Genomic DNA, 20,374 nt, shown 5'->3' on the forward strand with positions numbered 1-20,374 from the left:
TGTTTTCAAATTACGTCACCCAGTCGCGTTCCTTCCGGCCTGAAAACCGGCCCAAATGGAACAATATGGCGATTACTAGTTACCTGCGTCCTACCTGCCATTCGCAAAGGACGCCGGGAACCAGCGAGAATGGCCAATCTGCATCGTCAAAGGGTCAAGCAGGTCAAAATTGGCCGCCAGTGGCGCTGTACTTCCAAAATGGCGGCGTCCAAAGCAAGGGTAAATTTTGTCGTAACCTTCTTACGAAACAGGATTACAGTAAGAAAATTGTGCCCTGTTACACGATTCGAAAAAGTCGTAAGTAACTTTCTGGTTTGTTTGAACCAAAAATATTATTGTAATATGCAGCAGACAATGTCTGGCGGGCAAACGCAGCTTTCATTGATTATCACATGTACAAGCCAAGTTATTCCCTGATGAACCGTTGCAATTTTGGGGCCAGTTTATTAGTCCGAAAACGGGGACTTATGTTTTGACCTCCGTGCTCCCGTGCGTGCGTCCGGACCTGTATCCTAGAAATGCCTGGACCAATCACAATCAAACTTCACACATACATCATATATGAAATTATACATAAACGTTTGTTTTACACGTTTCAAAACTCTATCAACTTAATAATAAACTGGTCTATGTAGTAACACTCAAAATATGTTTAAACATGTCTTGGAAATAAGGGTAGACCACATGGAGCCCAGGAACTATGATCAACTGTATGCAGTCTCTGAGGCGCGAGGGGTGGTATCGGCTGGTAAATAGACAAGGGATGAAGGCTTCAGCCAGCTCAATTTTTTATACTCTAAAAAACAGTCAAAAAGAATGAAAAATAAAACTTAAAAAAATACCAGGTTGAAGAATATTAGTTGCTTTTTCAAATTTCGCCAAAGCCTTACCTATATTTTCCTTATATCAGCAGAATAAATCAAGAAAACTACACAAATTGACTCCATTTCTGAATAACTAACGGTTGGCCTGAACGCACGGCACACTTGGAGGCGAAGAACCAATCACAAAACTGGTTCCGAAACAATTTAGCAAGGCTAACCGAGTTGTAACCTTGATGTGGTTTGTAACCAGTCTTATGATTGGTTGTTAACAAATTTTGAACAGGCCACGCCTCCAACTGTGCAGGGTCAGGGTTGAATTTACGAATTGTGGACCGTTGTCTGTTAGGAGTGTTTCTGGGATACCCCGACGTGCAAATGACTGTTTAATGTGCTTTATGACGATTTCTGAGCTTGTGTCTTCTAACATGTCGACTTCGAAAAAGCCTGAGTATGCATCCACTATTAACAAATAGTCTTTGCAATAGAAATAGAACAAATCACTGGCTGTTTGTTGCCATGGTCTAGTTGGTGTTTCTTGGGGTTTCAATGGCTCTTTCTGTTGTTTTCGTGAGTATTTCTGACAAACACCACATTTTTTTATTTTGTCGGTAAGATCGGACAGCATGCCTGGCCAAAATAACAAGCTTTTCGCTCGACGTTTGCACATTTCGATACCTAGATGTCCCTGATGAACAATATCTATCGGCCAGTGCAAGTTCAGGTGTACCCTTTGTGTTTCACAGAAGGTGATTTTTTTCTCCCTGAATTTGAGGCAAATATGGATAACTATATTATTAAAAGAAATACATTACATATATGAGATAATTTAATCAAATTTTATTCAGTGCAAACCATTGAACAAAAAAATTCAGGTTTGAGTATTCATATAAAACATTTTTTCTTTATTCGAAACATTTGACGTTATTAAGTACTTACTGTAAAGGGGGTAATTATTCACTGGGTTTTAATTTGGCTTATTTCGCTGACTGGCAAATGCGCTAAATTAAAACTCAGTGAATATGTAAAATTTAGCATAGAACACATTATCTAAATGACGAAACCGTGAATTTAAAACCCACTGAATATGCCTGAAATGGTAAATCAGTGAAATTTAAACCCAGTGAAAATTATTCATTTTACAGTATTTTGAAAAAAAAATTACCCAAAAAATGATTTTTTGAAATTTTACTCACAGCATGACATAATGCACCATTTGAAGACATAATGAAAACAGAGAATAACTGGTTAGGCATCATTACTGACAGCAGTCTTGAATCACAAAATACAATGATTTTTTTTAGAACACTTGCGCCAACTTTGCATGTCTTGTTGAAAATTTAACCTACTTACTACGGAGACTACATTATCACAAGACAATATATTTCAATTGTAACATTAAATTGACAAGTTTATCAAATTGTTTGTGGCCAAGTTATACATTTATGAAGATAATTAATGGAAATTGTATGTATGGAAATGTAAGCAAATTAACAATTTTAAGAAAAAATCAACACGTGTAGATGTTAACTGCCTGGTAGTTTTATATTGGGTTGGAAAAAGTTCAAACATTATCCTGCATTATAAATCCATTGTGGAAAAATATGTTATGACAGAGTGATGTTGAATACTTTCAGATTTTAAATTGCAGCAAAATTCTCATAGGAACCCTTTTAATGAGGTTGAATGTTATTGTGTTAAGGTAGCAGAATAGTTTTTTGGGCACTTTTCACATTTTTTTTTTAAAATCACACGAATAGCTCCCGAAGGCATGCTACATACATGGGTGTATTTATTTTATTGAAAAAAAATATCTTGTACAAGTAAACTGAATTTTTTCTAGTGTGCAAACAAATGGCCAAGTTTTTGTTTATCCAGTGTACACCCAACTAGTGCATCTCATTAATATGCATGGTTTACAAACATAACTGAACTGAGGGTAAATAGTTTTAAGTTGGGCCACTTTCTTTATTTGCTATTTACAAACAACTGATAAGATATCTGTTTGTAGTTTACACACAGCTGATAAGATGTGTGCACTGCTGCCTTTCTAGACAGGAAGTACAGCAAAGACAAAACAATCGCTTTAGAAACAACAAATTTTGAATAATCAAAACAGTACATGAATGTACCACTTCAATGTAATTATATGTTAACAGAATAAAAACTTACAAAAAAATTGCTGTAATATTTTTTTCTTGGCTTTGTCATTGAAAAGTGTCTGACCACGGGGTTACTTTCTTAGTCCAGAAGTAATGCAGTTACATTGGGAGGGGGCTCCCTTTTACAAAATATGGTTGCAAACAATAAAATACGGCCATCTGTGGTGGCTATGCATTGCATGTAAATTCAGGCCACAAACTACATGTAAGGGTTGGTCAATGATAAGAATATGCTTGGACCTGGTTTATATAATCCATTTTTCAGAGGAGTTTTCACCAAGTAGGCATACTTGCATGCTTAGGTTTTTCTAAATTCGTAAATTATGTTACATGTAATAAATCTGTCTAATAAATACTTGGTTGTTTTATCTAATGTACTCATGCGAACAAAATGCACGGCAACGAAATAGTAGCGTGCCCCCCCCCCCTGGCCGACGTCTTGACATCGGATAGTGGACCAGTGTTTCACGCAAGGCAAGGGTTGACTTTTTCGTACGACTTCGGTAAAAAATAAAAGGATCATCTAAAATCTAGGTAGTTTTTATAGATGATAACTGTGAGTCCGGTTACAATTAAATTTTGAAGAGATTCATCTACAAGTATAAGACCTGAGGTTACACGAGGTTTGATTTTTAATAGCACAGGAAATGCTACATGCCGGCATACATCACTGGGTCACATTTTACAATTATTATCAGAAATTTTTTAGTTTAGTTGTCATTCACTAATTATGGACGAGATAGTAAGCACGCGAAAATTTCCAAGAAAAAGAAAGCGAGGAAGAAAGAAGAAAAACATCAAAAGAATGATCACTCCTGTCAAAAAAGATTGTGAAAGAGACGATGCTGGGTTCGTACAGAACGGATTTCCCCGTCGAAACCAGTGTCAGCCATGAAGTGGGCGAAGAAAGTTTTACCGTGACACTGGGAGTCCGATGAATCAGACTTCGATATAGTGGGTGACACTCCTGTTCAAAACGTTCGAGAGATGTCTGTATCTCGCAGGAAAATATTGTTAACTTCCGACGTAGAAGAAGAAAGTGAGAGTGAATGTCACGGCCGATCGTTTGAAGACAGCGAGATTCGACTCGTTGACATGTCACTGTTGAAAGGCGCCCTAGAAAAAGAGATTTGTCAATTTTGCAAAGTAGGCAATATCTCAATAGTGGAGCGCAGGCGTCACGGTCTAGGCAGTTGTATTCGATCGAAACTGAGCCAGCCTAGCTTCCCGTCATCTCGAAAGAAGGGAGCAGTTTTCTAAATAAATAAAAAGGCTGCCATTGGAATGCGAGCGATTGGAAAGGGACGGTGCGCTCTGGTGAAACTGTCAAGCTATTAGGGGTTACCTCAACCAGTAACGGGTCCGCCCTTTCGCCAGTATGTACGAGCTGCCTCCAGGAGACTCCGAAACTCGTTGCATGCTTGAACTAATAAGTTTACAAACACAACGGCCCAAAAATAAATACACTGTATTTGCAAACACTTCAACTGCCAAGTGTAGTCTCTGTATTGTTTGTTACTCGCAAACAGAACCGCCCACTTTGCATAATCCAAGCTCTAATGAATGACGTCACCGTTCGTTATTAGCACAGACCGTCACAAAACTCCACAGCGTGAAAGAAAACGGCCAAAAAACAAAGTTTTTCACAGATATAAATGTCGGTTCATGATTTTTCTCAAAAACAACTTTCAAAGCATTTTATTTACAATTAGCCCATGTAAATTTTGCTGCTGAAACGGGAGGTAACGTTGATTGAAGTTTGAAATCATAAAAGTGCCGATTTCTCGGTGTTCGGTTTTTGGCAATTACCGTTGACCTAATTTTAAATAGCGTTTCAGTGAATAGCGCTACGATGTCGCCGTTTAGCTTTTCTTACTCTTTGATATGTTGGCTTCATATCCGTATTTGCATATTTGCAAAATTCTATTGCGTTTTTTCACAAACCTCGCGCAAACCAACGGTATACTCTAACTTTAACACCAAAAAACGTGCTGGAAATTTGTGATTTTCGGAAAGAAAAAAAAACTTAATGCAAAAAATAGAAATACGGATTTAAACTTCATATCCTTTACTTCAAAACAGTGTAAAGTTTTTGATCGCATGAATGACTGTAGAGATGACAATTAAAATTTTATTCACGTTAGTTAAATTATCAGCCCCGCTGATTTTCAGAACCACGTGACGCTAAAACAAACACAATGTTCACAAAATATTAATAATAGAAAAATACAAGTCAAGAGCTTTCCAAACATATATAGATTGTATGGTTTCTTGTAAAATTTATTTCGATTATAGGTGTTTACATTTTTCATGCAAAAAAACTATCCTGCTACCTTAAGCTACTATGGAGACTACAAGTACAAAATATCCAAACATGTGACACTTGTTTTGTAAAAATTAACAAGAACACATATAAAGTACATGTACATGAAGTTTACACCAAATTATGAAATTATGTAATGTTGCACCTTGCAACATTACCTTGCACACCTTGTTTGCTGTTTGGATTAATAACATTTTTATTTGAAGTGAACATTTTAAAATTTCATCCTGATGTCATATTTTGCAAACCTGAATTGAGCATGTTGATTGGTCAAAACTGGAAGTTGAACAGCACAAACACTATCTTCAAATAGCTGCTATGAGATGTTGGGCTTATTTGATCAAGCAGACAGACCTTCTGATCTTGTTGACTTCACAAAATTCAAATATGGTTACAAATATTTTTAAGTCGATAGTCATTGTATATAGTAGTGATCACATTTGATTGGTTCATGCTTTGAGATCAGCTAGGTATCAATGTTAGAAAGGTGAAAATATTATATATTTGTTTAAAATATTACTTACTTCAGCCATGTACACTGTTGTGCAATTTTTTTCCTCTCAATGAACTATCACACTCAAGCATTCTTTTTGAGCTGCAGAACCCTGACAATGTTGTATGTTGCTTGTAACTCAAAATTCAGTTCACTGATAATTAAAGTTTGAGTTACAAATTTTGAACGTTGATCAAAACCAAAAATGTAACTTGTAATTTAACAGATTTAAAATTTGTTTGTGGTTTCACAAAAGTGGGTGTGGTTCCTAAAATATGGACTTTTTTGTAACTCAATGTTTTCATAACTTGAACAATTCAGCATCTCCTATGAATGGCATGTAGTCATCTTGTACTCTATTTTTTTACGTCTGAATAGGGTTGATTGCATTGGAAAGTTGACCTGTCTACATAAACAAAATGGATGTCTATCTTGTTTTTTTCTCCTTCGCAATAAACCATTACAGTCTTTGAATCTTGCTTCATGGTAGCTTCACAAAATGTGTACAATTTATAAGTTGTCTATGTAATTTGTAAAGCACAAGACCAACACACCAAACACCACTCATTCTGCAACAGCTAAATTAGGATGTTTTAGGCATTCAGAATAATTAAATTGCATTTTGCAGTGACGTCAATATTTTTTATTAGCTTCGCTGTTGACACAGTGGTGCTGTTCATATACTGATTGTTCATCAACATTGTCAGTCGTCATCAACTTTACATTTTCAACTTCTTCTTTGAAACCGCAAGTCAGAATATTTTCAAATTTGATATGCAAGTACTTTGGATGGTTCTTTCTAATTTCATGTCAAATTCTCTATTTTTGGTGAATATTTTTGTCATTTTTGGTAAAAAGTGATATTTTCGACTTCTTGTAAAAACCGCAAGTCCTATTACTGTAAAATCTGTATTAGAAACCGCGGCTTTTATTAATTAAAATGGTACAATGCAACAGAGGGGATGCGGCTTCTATTAGGGCATCTACACATATGAAAAATGATGATATTTTGGTTCTCAATTATTCAAAATTAAAGGGTGCGACTTCTATTACAGATGGGGCTTCTAATACAGATTTTACGGTACTTTGATAATACATATATAGGTACTCTATGTGGACCTCTCTCAGATTTGTTCATTTTATGGTGATATCTTCAATTCTGTAATTTTGATGAATATTTTTGTAATTTTTGGTAAAAAGTGATATTTTCGACTTCTTGTTAAAAACCACAAGTCTGATTGCTTTGATACTATACATATTGTTCATTTTCTAATGATATCTTCAGTTCGTAATTGAAATGTGCATTGCTAACAGCGGAGCTATATGTATGTAGTCTCCATAGTAGCTTGTATGACTACCAAACAATGTATTTTATATATTTTATACTGATGTTATTGCTATATATCTGGGTCCCAGCCAGTGATCTACACTATAATTGTTGGGAAATCAAGTTTATCTGAAAAGAAGGCACAAATGCACAATACAATCAGTGCCTAGGATAACGTTTTGGTATTGGTTCGCTAGTACAGTAAGTGAACAAGGGTAAACCATTCATAATTTAACTTGTGAATGTATCACTATATATTCAAATATAAAAGTACATTAAAAATAATAGGTTGCAATAAAAAAGTAGCCCAGAATATACATTGTACATTCTATATATATTTGAAGGATGACAGTTACTACGAAGACTACATGCTACTACGGAGACTACTTTTCACCTTATTTTGCTCCATCCTATCATAAAAAAATATATATGGAATGTGGTTATGATGTATTATGAGACTAGGCAGGATGTAGTAATGGATATGTGGGAAAAGGTTATATCTGACATTTTTGCCCTGTCAATGGACAGGGTACTACGGAGACTACACGATCCAGGGGGACAATCACACATGACATTTTGTGGCTCAACCAGGACTCTAAACTTGATTCTTCAAGGAAATGTGTCAGTCATCTACATCAGTAAACTTATAATCATTACAGAAAAGGCAGAAATATTCACATGAGTTATTTAAAATGTCACATATTTCATGATGAAATCATTCTTGTGCAAAATTACTAATTTTCATAACGAATGACAGTTTCAGATAAATGGTCATTCTTGTAGTAATATACAGTTATAATAAAGGAAAGAAGGCAAATTAATAAAAAATATATAACAACAAGGCAGTTACAATATAAATTTCATGATGTAGCCTCTGTTTTTAAAATGTTTTTTTAGAGCTCTATTTTTAAAATGTGGGAGCATAACACTGTGTCATACGAAAAGTACACCTGATCTTGCACTGACCGTATCATTTCAGATCTGCGAGATCGTGGTGAGACGATGCGGTTTCCTTTGAATATCAGTCACTTTGACTCATGGTATTCGTCTTGATCTTGCCAGTATGGTCCCAGCAAACTATCAAGGTTTTGTCTGTGTGATGGAAATCCGTTTCTAATTACATTCTTGAGTTTCTGTATTTCAGTGTCTTGTTTTGTTGCAGTCTGAAGTCCTTTTAGTTTCGCTTCAGATACTGCAAGTGAGCTTGTGAGTAAGTGTACTTGGCAGTTCACTTCCTTTTCCATGTCACTTTCTTCTTGGCTTAGAAGATTAGCTCTGGATAGCGCATCGGCAATAATGAGCTGTTTCCCTGGCACGTGCACTAGTGTATATCTGTACTTCTGTAGACAGAGTAGAAAGCGTGGTGGTGCTTTGAAAAGTGGTTTCTTAGCGATTGTTTTTAATGGTTTGTGGTTCGATTCTAATCTGAAATCTCTCCCATACACGTACATATGAAATTGTTCACATGCAAAAGTGGCTGCCAAAGCCTCCTTTTCTATTTGCACGTAGTTTTGTTCACATGGGGTCAATGCCCTTGAAACAAATGCAATCGGATGATTTTCTTGAAGTAATGCTGCTCCGATTCCGTCTTTGGATACATCAGCTGTAACAGTTAACTCCTTGTGTGGATTAACCAAGCACTGGTGTTTCGTTTAATTTTGTCTTGAGAATTTCTGTTGCTTTATTTTGCGGTTCATCCCAATGCCAACTAGTGTCTTTCTGTAGTAATTCACGTAGTGGCGCAATTAGCTAGACAGGTTTGGTTTGGTATAAATTTGTCAAAATACTGTATCATGCCCATGAATTTCATTAGCGAATGTTTGTCTTGTGGATGTGGCATTTTAATAATCGCCTCCACCTTCGCTGGATTGGGTTGATGCCTTGTTGTGTTAGCAGTAGACCCACATACACTACTTCTGTTGCACCAACGACGCATTTCGTTTGTTTTAGACGTAATCCAATTTTACGAAGACGATATCATCTACTGAGTTGCAGCAACCTTCTAGACCTTCTAAATTTTGTGCTAAAACTTTCTGGAAGGCTTCTGAGGTACTTGAGATTCCAAATGGTAATCTGTTGAATTGATATCGCTCAAAACAGTTGTTGAACGTAGTAAGCTTGGAACTTTCTATGTCCAGTTTTATTTGCCAAAATGAACTAGAGGCATCCAACACAGAGAAATATTGTGCACCTGCTAACTTTGCACTAATTTCATCTGCTGTTGGTAATTCGTAGTGTCCGCGTTTTATTGATTGATTAGGTTCTTTAGGATCTAGGCATATCCGTATAGTGCCATCTGATTTTTCTACACACACGATTGGATTTACCCAGTCAGTGGGTTCATCCACACTACTGGTGATGTCCTGTTGTTGCAATCTGGACAACTCATCCTTGAGATGCGGTTTCAATGATTCTGGCATTTTTCTAGGAGGATATATGATTGGTACTGCATTTTCTCTCAAGTTAATATAATGATCTGGTGTTTTGAGACATCCAATCCCGTGAAATAGATCTTTATATTCATCAAGAATTGATTGTGATTCACTAGTGGGCTTTGTGCCACACTTTGGTTGTATGTCGTCATTTATGTTGTAAATACGCTTCAGTTGGCCTAAATCTACGCTAGATTTTGCACCTATAATAGCTTCTGTTTTCTCATTGGTCACTATGAATTCTACTTGGTTGTCACATGATTTATGCGTAACTTGCAGCATACATTTTCCACGGACTTTGATTTCTGATCCATCATATGTTGATAACTTGATGTTGGCCTTGGACAGTGGAGGAGATTTACGTACTTCACGAAACTTGTAGTAATAAGTATGGCATCATATTTGCTTTGGCTCCATTTTGAATGAGACTTTATCATGTTTGGGACCAATTGGTAATGTAACATTCCACTGTGAGTCTCCTATATTAGTCGGTTTTGACTGTACTGTTCCAATAAAGAGTTGCTCAAGTTGTTGTATTTCATCATGTTCGTCATCTTGTTCTACTGTGTGTACTTGTTTTTCACGTTTGGTCGTACTACTGCATTGTTTGGTGATCAGCAAACACGTTGATAATGATTCATTTTGCCACATCAGTGACATTTTTTCCATACGCTGGACATTGTTTTGCTGGGTGTTGCATCCCACAATTTACACAGTTATTCTACTGATCAGAATTTGATATATGTTTAGACCCTGTCGATTCCTTTGGCCTGACTGCACAGCGACTATTGACCCTATTCATACTTACAGCACTAGCACTGGCGCCTGTATTTATCATTGTCTTGAGATGCGACTTTGATAGGCTTCCTCGCAAATACAGTGGAGTAGCGTGGCACACTGTAGGTTCTCGCCCTTTGACTTGAAATATGTGGCTGTTCGGTACTATTCGAATTGCTGTAGCCAATTTCTCTTGTTCTCAGCAACGTTACCTTCTAATTTAAGAGGTTTAGGTGGACGGAGGCCTTCCATATTTGCAGTAATCAGCGACTTCTGACACCATGTAAACTATAAATAACTCAGATAAGATGGTGTCCGGTTGGAAAGTGTCTTTATTGAGCATGTGCAGAACGAATACATATAAATTACAAGTATAAACTGTAGTTGGCGCTATAACACCATGACACATGCCAAGCCTTGTGGGTAATTTGTATAACATCACATCTAATTTGCATAATAATTAGTTTATCCAACAAACATTGAGATACATTAAGTACAACAAGCCATGCATGGCACAGTCCCCCACAGTTATCAAATTTAAGATATATAGTTTTGTTTATTGTAATATAGCTGGAATACCGTATTACCTCGGGCACGAGCCCCTCCCTGGGCAAGCGCCCACCCCCTGTTTTCACAAAAGTTACATGTTGGAGACATCCTCGGTTAAACGCCCAGGGTGATTTTTAGCCAAGAACGGGGTCAACAATACAGTTTTATTTGTCAAAAACGAACGCGGTCGATTTATTTAAATAGTGTGTTTGTTACGGTAGTTCTCTTTTTGGAGTGTGTGGTGGCCCTGAAAAGGGCCGCTTTGTTTGTGTTTTTACGTAAAAACTCATTGGAACTTAACGACGTAAGATGAACCACGCAGCATGTGGCGTACACGTTCTGCTTTCTCTTCATTCACGATGAATCCAATATTGCAATATTGCAACGATCCATACCTTGGTGAGTGGTTTGAAGCACTTAGCCTTGGTTTCAAAACGTAGTATTTCGCTGACTGTGAATCCATAACGGGAGCCTGCACTTTTGAGACATCACGTCGTAAACTTTCTTTCCATCCTTCATCACAGCTATGGCATTATGGTCATGTGGATTATTTTTCTGTCGTTGAAGAAAAAACATTTTGCCGACCTCAAGTCCATTACGATAACCATAATGAGGCATGCCGACGATGGGAACTTGTTGCATCATCGTTATTTTTGTAATTTTGTCACGTGTGTGGGTGCGTGAATAAATCATGTTAATGAGATCGACCAGAGTTTATTTTCAGTCTGTTTTTTATGTATCGCCATTTGGATATGTTTATGTATTCACAATAGTTTGTAAACATTTCACATCAGTAATAAAAGGTTTATTTGTTTCATAACCCTGTCTGCTATTCTTCAGTAATTACGATGCGATGTATCAATACGTGCGTGAACAAAATTATGCTAATGAGGTCATCGCCATCTTGGATTACAAGCGGTAGTTTTTCCCGGTCGTTTCGACTTGCATGCACTGATCACGGTTACTAAAAATGTAACCGTGCATTGATTACAATACTTACCATACTTTGTAGCCAATTTCAGTGAGTAATACAACTTCATTCGCTGACATAAAACAAGTATTATTCTTGAAATTCGATCCCCTGTGTTCCCACAGTTCTTGACCGAGTGCTCACATTTATTGAAACCTAGCATAAATCAAGAAATAAGTACGTGTACAAAGTGTACGAAAGCATTCCTTTATTTGACCTTATCATACGATCACAAAAACAACTTTTTAAAATCTTTTTTGGGGTGGTCCTCGGGTAAGCGCCCACCCCCATTTTTTCCCGATTTTGTATGTTCAGGCCCCTGGGCGCGTGCCCGGGGTAATACGGTATAACCATGTCAGGAATATGATTTTTTAACATTAAAATGATTGACATTTGTATCTGATCGTCAAATTAGTACTTGTCCATATTGAGAGATATTGCTCCGGAACAGCATTCAAAATCAGCCATTGTGAATACATGTATATATATAACATGATGTGTAACGAATATATAAAATTTGAATATAATCAGTCAAAGCATTTAAGAAATATGGCTCTAGAACCCCAATCATTAAAGCAAAATTGCCGTCAGTAAGCCATTTTAAATACAATCTGAAAAATAAAATGACGTGCTTCAGGAACCCGTACTGTCTAATGTATGTACCAACTTTGAACAAAATCCATCCAGAAATGCCAGAAATGCTTGATATATGATGATTATTTAGCACAAAAATGGCCACCATTTGGCCATTTTGAATAGGATCGTCAAACCAATATATCTGTCTATCTATGACATGATGTATAATGAATATTTAAAATTTGAACATAATCAGTGAAAGCATAAGTTAAACATATGGCACGAGAACCACATTCATTAAAACAAAATGGCCGCCAGTTGGCCATTTTGAATCTTATCGGAAAAACAAAATTATTTGCATCAAAGTCCCATAATGTCTAATGTATATACCAAGTTTGAACAAAATCCATCTGTAAACAGCAGAGAAATGCTTGATTTTGATGATTTTTAGCACAAAAATGGCTGCCATTGAATCAGATCGTGAAACAAATTGACGTGCATATGTATAATGTCATGTATGATGTATGTGTGAAGTTGTGATTGGTCCAGGCATTGCAAAGATACATACTGAAAAATCATCAAAATTAAGTATTTCTCTGCTGTTTACAGATGAATTTTGTTCAAATTTGATATATACATTGGACATTATAGAAGCTTGATGCACATCATTTTGTTTTTCAGATGAGATTCAAAATGGCTAATTTTGAATGCTGTTCCAGAGAAATATCTCTCAATGTGGACAAGTACTTGTTTGACGATCAGATACAAATGTCAATCATTTTAATGTTAAACAATCATCATAATTACTACAAACAAAACTGTCTTAAATTTGATAACTAACAGGACTGTGCCATGCATGGCTTGTTCCTACAATTTTCCTTTATAATACTGTAGAAACATTTTGTTTCGCAGACCAATCGTATCGTGGTGTTTTAATTTTGCGGATTGTCAAAAAGTGAAACAAAGGGTCACACGACATGAAGCAGTCAGTCAATGCCTTGTTGATTACCTGCACATGTACCAGTATTACACAATAACAACTATTTGAAGCTCATTACAGTCTGACACCTAATCACTGTATCCTTTATTTTAAATAAATGATGTGTTTCTAGACAGTCTAGAAAGTTATACAAAAAGTCATTCTCCTTCGCAGAGACTGTGGATCTTTTATCACTAAGCTAGGTAGTTGCCAAGGAACGCCCCACTTGTCTCTGCCACAGGCTAATTTGAAGCGGCAAGGCGCACACAGATGTATTAGATGTATTAGTGACAGGTCCATTGCTATGTGAGCAAAACTCATGTAAGACTTCCTCAGCTCTGGAAGCGCGGGTAGTAAAAACTGCTTCGAGTCGCCCCAGTTGTGACGTCACATAGCAGTCAAACTCTATGTTGAATCTTTGATTCACATTCATGTCTCCTAGCGCAGGATCTACTTTTTCATTATTTTAACATTTGAAAAGATTTTAGCACTGAATGTTAAAATATTCAATATATTTATTTTAAATACCGGTAACACACAGTCTTTCAACAGAAGCTAGGGATTTTTTAAAAAAATGTGAAATACCAACAATTTTGGTGTAAAATGTCGCCTGTGTCTAGTTGCGGCTATATATGTTGCTCCCTAGGTCAGGTCATGTACTCGAAGACTCTGCAAGGGATAGTGACAAAAAGTATCATCCTTTAGAAAACATAAATGACAGCTTGTCGTACGATAAAAGAAAAATTTTTCCATATATAACCAACACTACAAAAATGTATTTTTGGTCATACTAAACGATCTGTGCTTCATGCATAGTGCAATGCTCCAGTGGCTAAATAAAGCCCCCAAAATACTGTGAATTACTTGTATATAATAAAATAATTACAGTCATTGTATGAAAAAAGTGTGTATGTACTTTATTATTGATTGTAAGATCATGGGTTAGGAGTGAGTGTTTTGCCTGGACAATTGTGCTTTATGTTCCAACTTACATACCGCAGTCTTTCTACCTCATTGACACCCATACCCATGTCAATGTCATTAGTGCTGCAAAGATGTAACTATTTTCCCCAATTTCAAGTTTTTCAAATAAACAGGAAAATAATATGGACCAGGCATTACCGTGCGAGCGAGTGCAGCTGAGCAAGTTTATTGGTTTACTATTGATTTGTTTATTGATTTGTGTGAACTTGAGCAGGAATCAAGATGACGCCACAGATGATTCGTTTGACACCACTGATCCAAATGACTGAAAATGATCGGCGTATCATTTAACACCATACTAATTATGGTTTATCGTGAATGAGCTGTTTCGTTATGCATACAGTGCCCATGGACGGGATGTGCATCATTTTTAAATTTTAATCTTCCATACCCTTCTATATATACACATGTTATCTATAGATTTTTCCCTAATATTTACAGTTGTATTAATACAGTTATATCACTACTCGTCTTTAACACATAGTGATACAGTTCATTTGTATTTTCAGCTGAATAAAGTGTTAAGGAATAATATATAAAATACATGTATGTAACAGGCAACATCTGGCGAACGAGCGAGCAAGTGCAGCTGAGCAGATTGATTTACTAAAAATAGAACTGAAATGATTGTAGAATGTCATAGTGTGTGAAATGCAAGACATTGTGTTCATGTGTGAGTTGCCAGGCATGACTCAGATGTCACAGCTGCTCATAATGACTCAAAACAAATATTAAGAATTAACTATTTTCAGTTCGTTGTCTGAAAACAACTACCTTATCATTTCTGAAAATGTTTTAAAGCTGTCACTTTGCATAATTTGACAATAACTATTGGTTGAAAACACATTTGAATAATTTCAATCTGTATTTGGAGTTCTCAACACTCCAAATGATAATTGTATGACCCAAAGTATGTATTTACTGTGCATTTTGAGGTAATGTGTCTGCTTTTTCAATTCACAGTATCTGTGTGGTTAAATCTGTGGTTCTGTGGCATCTGACTTTAAGCTTTTTTTTAATTTTTACACTGACAAGTACCGGTATTAAGTTAATGGGTATCGGTAGTTCCCAAGGGCAGAGTCAACATACAGCATTGCAGAAATTGGACCAGGTGCAGATTCATAAACAAAATACAGATTACAATCTTGTGCCTCAGTAAAAAAGCAGATAATTGATCAATGAAAACACAATATGTAGTAGTACTGAATATGATATACAGCAAATATTACATGTATACTGATATTTGCATAAAAGGGTTTCCCATTTGAAAACTATTGTGGGCTGAAGAAATTTGTAAAGAAAGCGTGAAGGTAAAGAAAAATTTACAAATGACAGAGTGAAGAATAATTGAAGAAAATACAAACATAATTTCTATTTATCCAGGTTATATAATAAATTCTCTTACTAATACTTGATGGGTATTTCTGTGAGTGTACATGTATGGACTAAAATTATATTACACCCATTAATTAATATATTTATCAATTTTCCAGGCATTTACAAGTGGAGTCAAGGAAGAAGTAAAAGAAGTTGCTCCTAGTAGAGCAGAAATGGCGTACACTGCCAAAAAATCAGCCTATGGTATGTATGTTTTGGAGGTTTGAGGTACTACAATAAAATCTCTATTAGAAGCAGCATCCCTAATAGAAGCTGCACCCATTCGTTTTAAACAATTGAGACCCAAAAATTCACCATTTCTCATATGTGTAGATGCTCTAATAGAAGCCGCATTCCCCCTGTTGCATTGTACCATTTTAATAAAAGCTGAGGCTTCTAATACAGATTTTACAGTACTCATTGCTGCAGTTATCAATTATTGTTTTTTTACAGTTTGACAGTAACAATAATTTGGTTGCTTTGCATTCTTGGTTTATATTATGGCAGTAAACTCATATTTTACATGATAGTATATGTACATAGTATATTTACTTGTCAATGGCACACAATTATACAAATATAAACGAGTTGCGTTTCTTTTTCTCTTTATTTATCTTAAAATGATGTGCTATTTTCTGTCACTCAAACACGATAATAAGTCTGTATCCAAAACTGAAGCCATTCTAGTAAATTGTATGTATTTTTTAATATATCTGTGTTTTGTAGCAGGGGTTTTTCCCGCTTACCGAATTGTCGATTGAACTTTCAAATCATAAATATATTTCTTGAGCCGTCCCTTTCCGTGCTGCTGTACAACATGAAATCTTACTCAAATATATTTTTCTTCCTGGAAACTTAGCAACACCAGCTGACAATGTGTCTGGACACCAAACACTAAAATTACTCCTAAAATATTTCAATGGAGATAGATACAATGAACACCGTTGAAACAGCACAGAAACCTTCTGATATGGCATTTCCAGGTCAATCTGCCGTTCCACCATTATAACACTTCTAGACGCGCATCAAGAACAAAATAAGAAAAACATTCATGGCTTCCCATTAAAATAATGATCTACCCTTTACACATCAAAAGTATTGTCGAGACGTCAACATTTTATACTAATTTTTCTACATTAATAGAATAGATTTTTTTCAACAGAAATAAAGTTTGTGATTTTAGATAGCAACTGATATATAATTTGTTTTTGACAGACACCTGTACAAAATACTTGGACAAAAGCCAGCTAAGATTTTCTGGTATCTTGCATGATTTATGAATCTATTCACGTCTAAATGCAGCTGAGATGAGACATTTGTTTTTATACTAAAATATCTGAATCACTTTGAATAAAGCTGGAAATTATGTCCCCTAAAATAATTAAACAAATTAGGCACCAATGTTTTTGTAAGATATTTACATCTATCAAGGACATTCGGTAGACTGCTTCCCCACTCCTGTTTCAACCCCAAAACTTGTTTGTATTCAAAATTAATTATGACAATGCATATTCATATTGAACAAACTATGATAAAAGGAATAATATTATATAACAAAGGGCAAGGCCACCAGAGTTCAACTATGTTATATATATCAAGTGATATTTTTAGGAGTTCGAAAAAATTATACTTGAATGTTGAGCAACTAAAGACAATTACCTAATTATGCAAATTATGCATACACCACAAATGATGACCACTTGAATTTGATTTGTATACATACAAATTTACAAAGCCAAGCAGCAACTATCTGGTAATGTTTGTGAACAACAACGCAATATAATGTAAGGAATTGCTACCATTGGAAATCTACTACTTGTCACATGACATGTGGAATTTCAGGAAATATACTGCAACGACTTTATCTACAAAATAAAATCATCAAAGAAGGGGGTGCAAAAGTAGTCCTATTTTCTGCATTTGGTTTATAGACTTACCAAAGTTGCTGTTGATGTTTGATTTACCCATAGACCCGGGTCTATGATTTACCTAATGGATATTTAATTCCTTAGCAAGCAACTATTTTTGCAATGCTACTATTATCCATTTTAGTTATGTATATAGACTAGCTACCAATAATCAGCTTCATACAATGCATGCATTCTGATGTCAAATGAAAGACCTAGAGGTGAGTTTGAAAGTTGAGAATTGCTGTAGTATGGTTGACCCTACTGATAGATGTATTCATTGTGCAAGTTAACCTTTGATATTGTATTTTGATATTGTATTTTGATATTGTATTTTGATTTAGTAATTTATAGTTTGAGACATAATCGCCATTGAACCTCTTTCACAGATGCATTATTTAAAAAAGAAGTTGAGGAGTTTGAGAGAGGAAAACGCCATCTTGCAAACATGATGGGAGAGGATCCAGAAAATTTTTCACAGAAAGATATTGATGTGAGTACTTTTAACTGTGTCTGTAAAATAGTGTGCTAATTGATTTTAAGTTTACAGCCTTGCAGTTGTGTCACATCATGTTTGAAATTGGTTCTTTATGAGGTATACAATCTGTGTAATATACAGCTCTTTCAGCAACAGGATCCGCATTGCATCCAAGACAGTTCACAGTTTTATGTAAAATACTTTATTTTAGCTGGAATTAATTTTCGCTGAAACGACTTTTTTGGTGTTGTGTATGGAATTTATTTTCACTGAATCATGCCTTCATTGAAAATAGGTTTCAAGCGAAAATAAAGCATTCTACAGTAGCTAGCCTGACAAGGTCATGCGAGTTGCATCCCTCGCCGTGGTCCATACCCAACACACGCCTGACAGAATGACGCAGTTTTTCACTCTCCCTGACGATTTTTTTTTCTGTACCAATCAAATTGCAAGAACGTCAGATAGTGACAGCCATCAAAGAGTAAAAATTCATGGCAGAGTTTATTTGATGACATATTGTGTGATAAGGTGCTGGTAAATTTCCTTCCAGTGTTTATCATCTTGTTGAAAACAGTCTGTGATTTTTTCAGACAATGCAAACACGGCTTTGTCTCCCTTTTTAAGTGGTATTTACTTATCAAGTACCTTTAATTCCATGATTGACAGTGTTACCATGACCACCAAAATGAATATTCATTGAAACACATTGCAAGAAGGCATGAACACTGCGAATTTGCAGTATTGATCTTGCCGACAAGACATACAGTATTCTGTCAAGCGTTAGTGAGGTCTGATACCGCTCGGTCGCCGAGTTCGTCACTCACACCTACATGATACATGCCAGGCAACTATGTATCTAGCTATGTAGATTGCATCTACAACAAAGGAGGTTTTATCACTGTGGCACTAAGTGAGATTTGTTTTGTTTGAGATAACTGAACTTATTTAAACATACCTATGATAAAAACACACAATGAATCTTTGTAAAAATCATTTATTTAAAAACTTAAGGTAGCGAGAAGGTTTTGTGACGTTTTTAAATAAAACATTCTCTGTCTGTTGTCTCGTTCAGAACAGTAATTTAGGTTATATATATCAAAAGACTAAGTATAGAGGTGCAAGTTCCCACAAACTGGACAGACATTGTTTACATAATTATCACGTGATATCAAAAATGGCGAACCTTGTAAAAATGACCAAGTCCGCGATTGGGAGAGCACACTGCGGAATTTCCTGGTGAAATTTACATCATGCATTGTCCGTAATCAAGTCCATTGAAATGCGTCTCCGATAATCAAAAGACCTATTATTTCGATTTCTATGCAGGTTTGTTTTTTTGTCCCCAAATTATTTCATACTTGGCACCTTTAACAGACTATTATTCTGTGACAAAGCATTTTCTTTAAAAACCCAGACATATTTCGCACCATCATTATCTTTTGAACGATAACTGCGAGTTTGAATGTCCTAGTCCGAACGCACTTGATTTGGCGGCGGTCCCAATGAGTCGTACTCTATCAAAACTTCAACTCGAGAAAAACGCAAAAAACAGTTTTGATAAATAAAACACTGTAGATTTGCTGCATTATTATAAATATACACTAAAAATGGCCAAACATATTAACCACTGATATCATAGAACTCATAAAGAGTGTCAGATAATGAATAATTTCAAGCTCAAGTGTGAAAAATGAAGAAAGCTGCTGGCATTTGAGTCCGTACTCCAGGAACGTTCGGGTTTTCCATTGTTATGCAAACGAACAACGAGGGATAATCCTCTGACAAACATTACTGTCCCACTGTACACGCTGACTGTTTACAAACAAGCTAATCCTTCAAGTGTCTCTGATAAGACATCTAAAAACGGTTTTCATGGTGAAACAAAATGGCCGATGTTTGAAAAAAAATTGCTGTGTCAGAGTGCGACACTGAGTGGCAGTTTTTTCTTTGCCTCGTCTGTCAACGCTTTCTTTCTTTTCTTCGCCATTGCGTTAGAAAAAAAAATGTATTAGTAAAATAGAATATTGACTTGGAAAATAAAACAATTTAAAAGAAAGTTGTGCAAAGTTACAGTACTCCTTTCGCACAGCCCCCCGCCCGCTTCCGCTTTCAAATCACCTTTTTCTCTCGCTTTTGCGACCGATTGTTGAATTCAACCGGACAATTTCCGCTTTATTTTCGACCGCGCAAACCCCGAAATATCACCGCCCACCTGCTCG

The 20,374-nt window shown here is 35.9% G+C and overlaps 1 protein-coding gene across 2 annotated transcripts in view; it reads left to right on the plus strand.

The window, feature by feature from the left end:
- The first annotated feature begins 27 nt into the window (after window positions 1–27).
- Window positions 28–20,374, plus strand: part of LOC100378401 (small ribosomal subunit protein uS9m-like) — a 30,239-nt gene continuing 9,892 nt past the window's right edge. The window contains exons 1-3 of one of the 2 annotated variants that reach the window (XM_085502009.1): window positions 28–297; window positions 15,887–15,974; window positions 18,067–18,170. In XM_085502009.1, the coding sequence (XP_085358135.1) occupies window positions 130–297; window positions 15,887–15,974; window positions 18,067–18,170 (360 nt within the window). In that variant the 5' untranslated portion in view covers window positions 28–129. Of the gene's footprint in view, window positions 298–15,266; window positions 15,329–15,886; window positions 15,975–18,066; window positions 18,171–20,374 lie in introns of those variants that run through there. The other variant, XM_085502010.1, reaches the window with a different exon arrangement.

Source organism: Saccoglossus kowalevskii, chromosome 8 (genome assembly GCF_978046115.1).
Source record: "Saccoglossus kowalevskii chromosome 8, keSacKowa6.1, whole genome shotgun sequence".
Classification (NCBI taxonomy): Eukaryota; Metazoa; Hemichordata; class Enteropneusta; family Harrimaniidae; genus Saccoglossus; species Saccoglossus kowalevskii.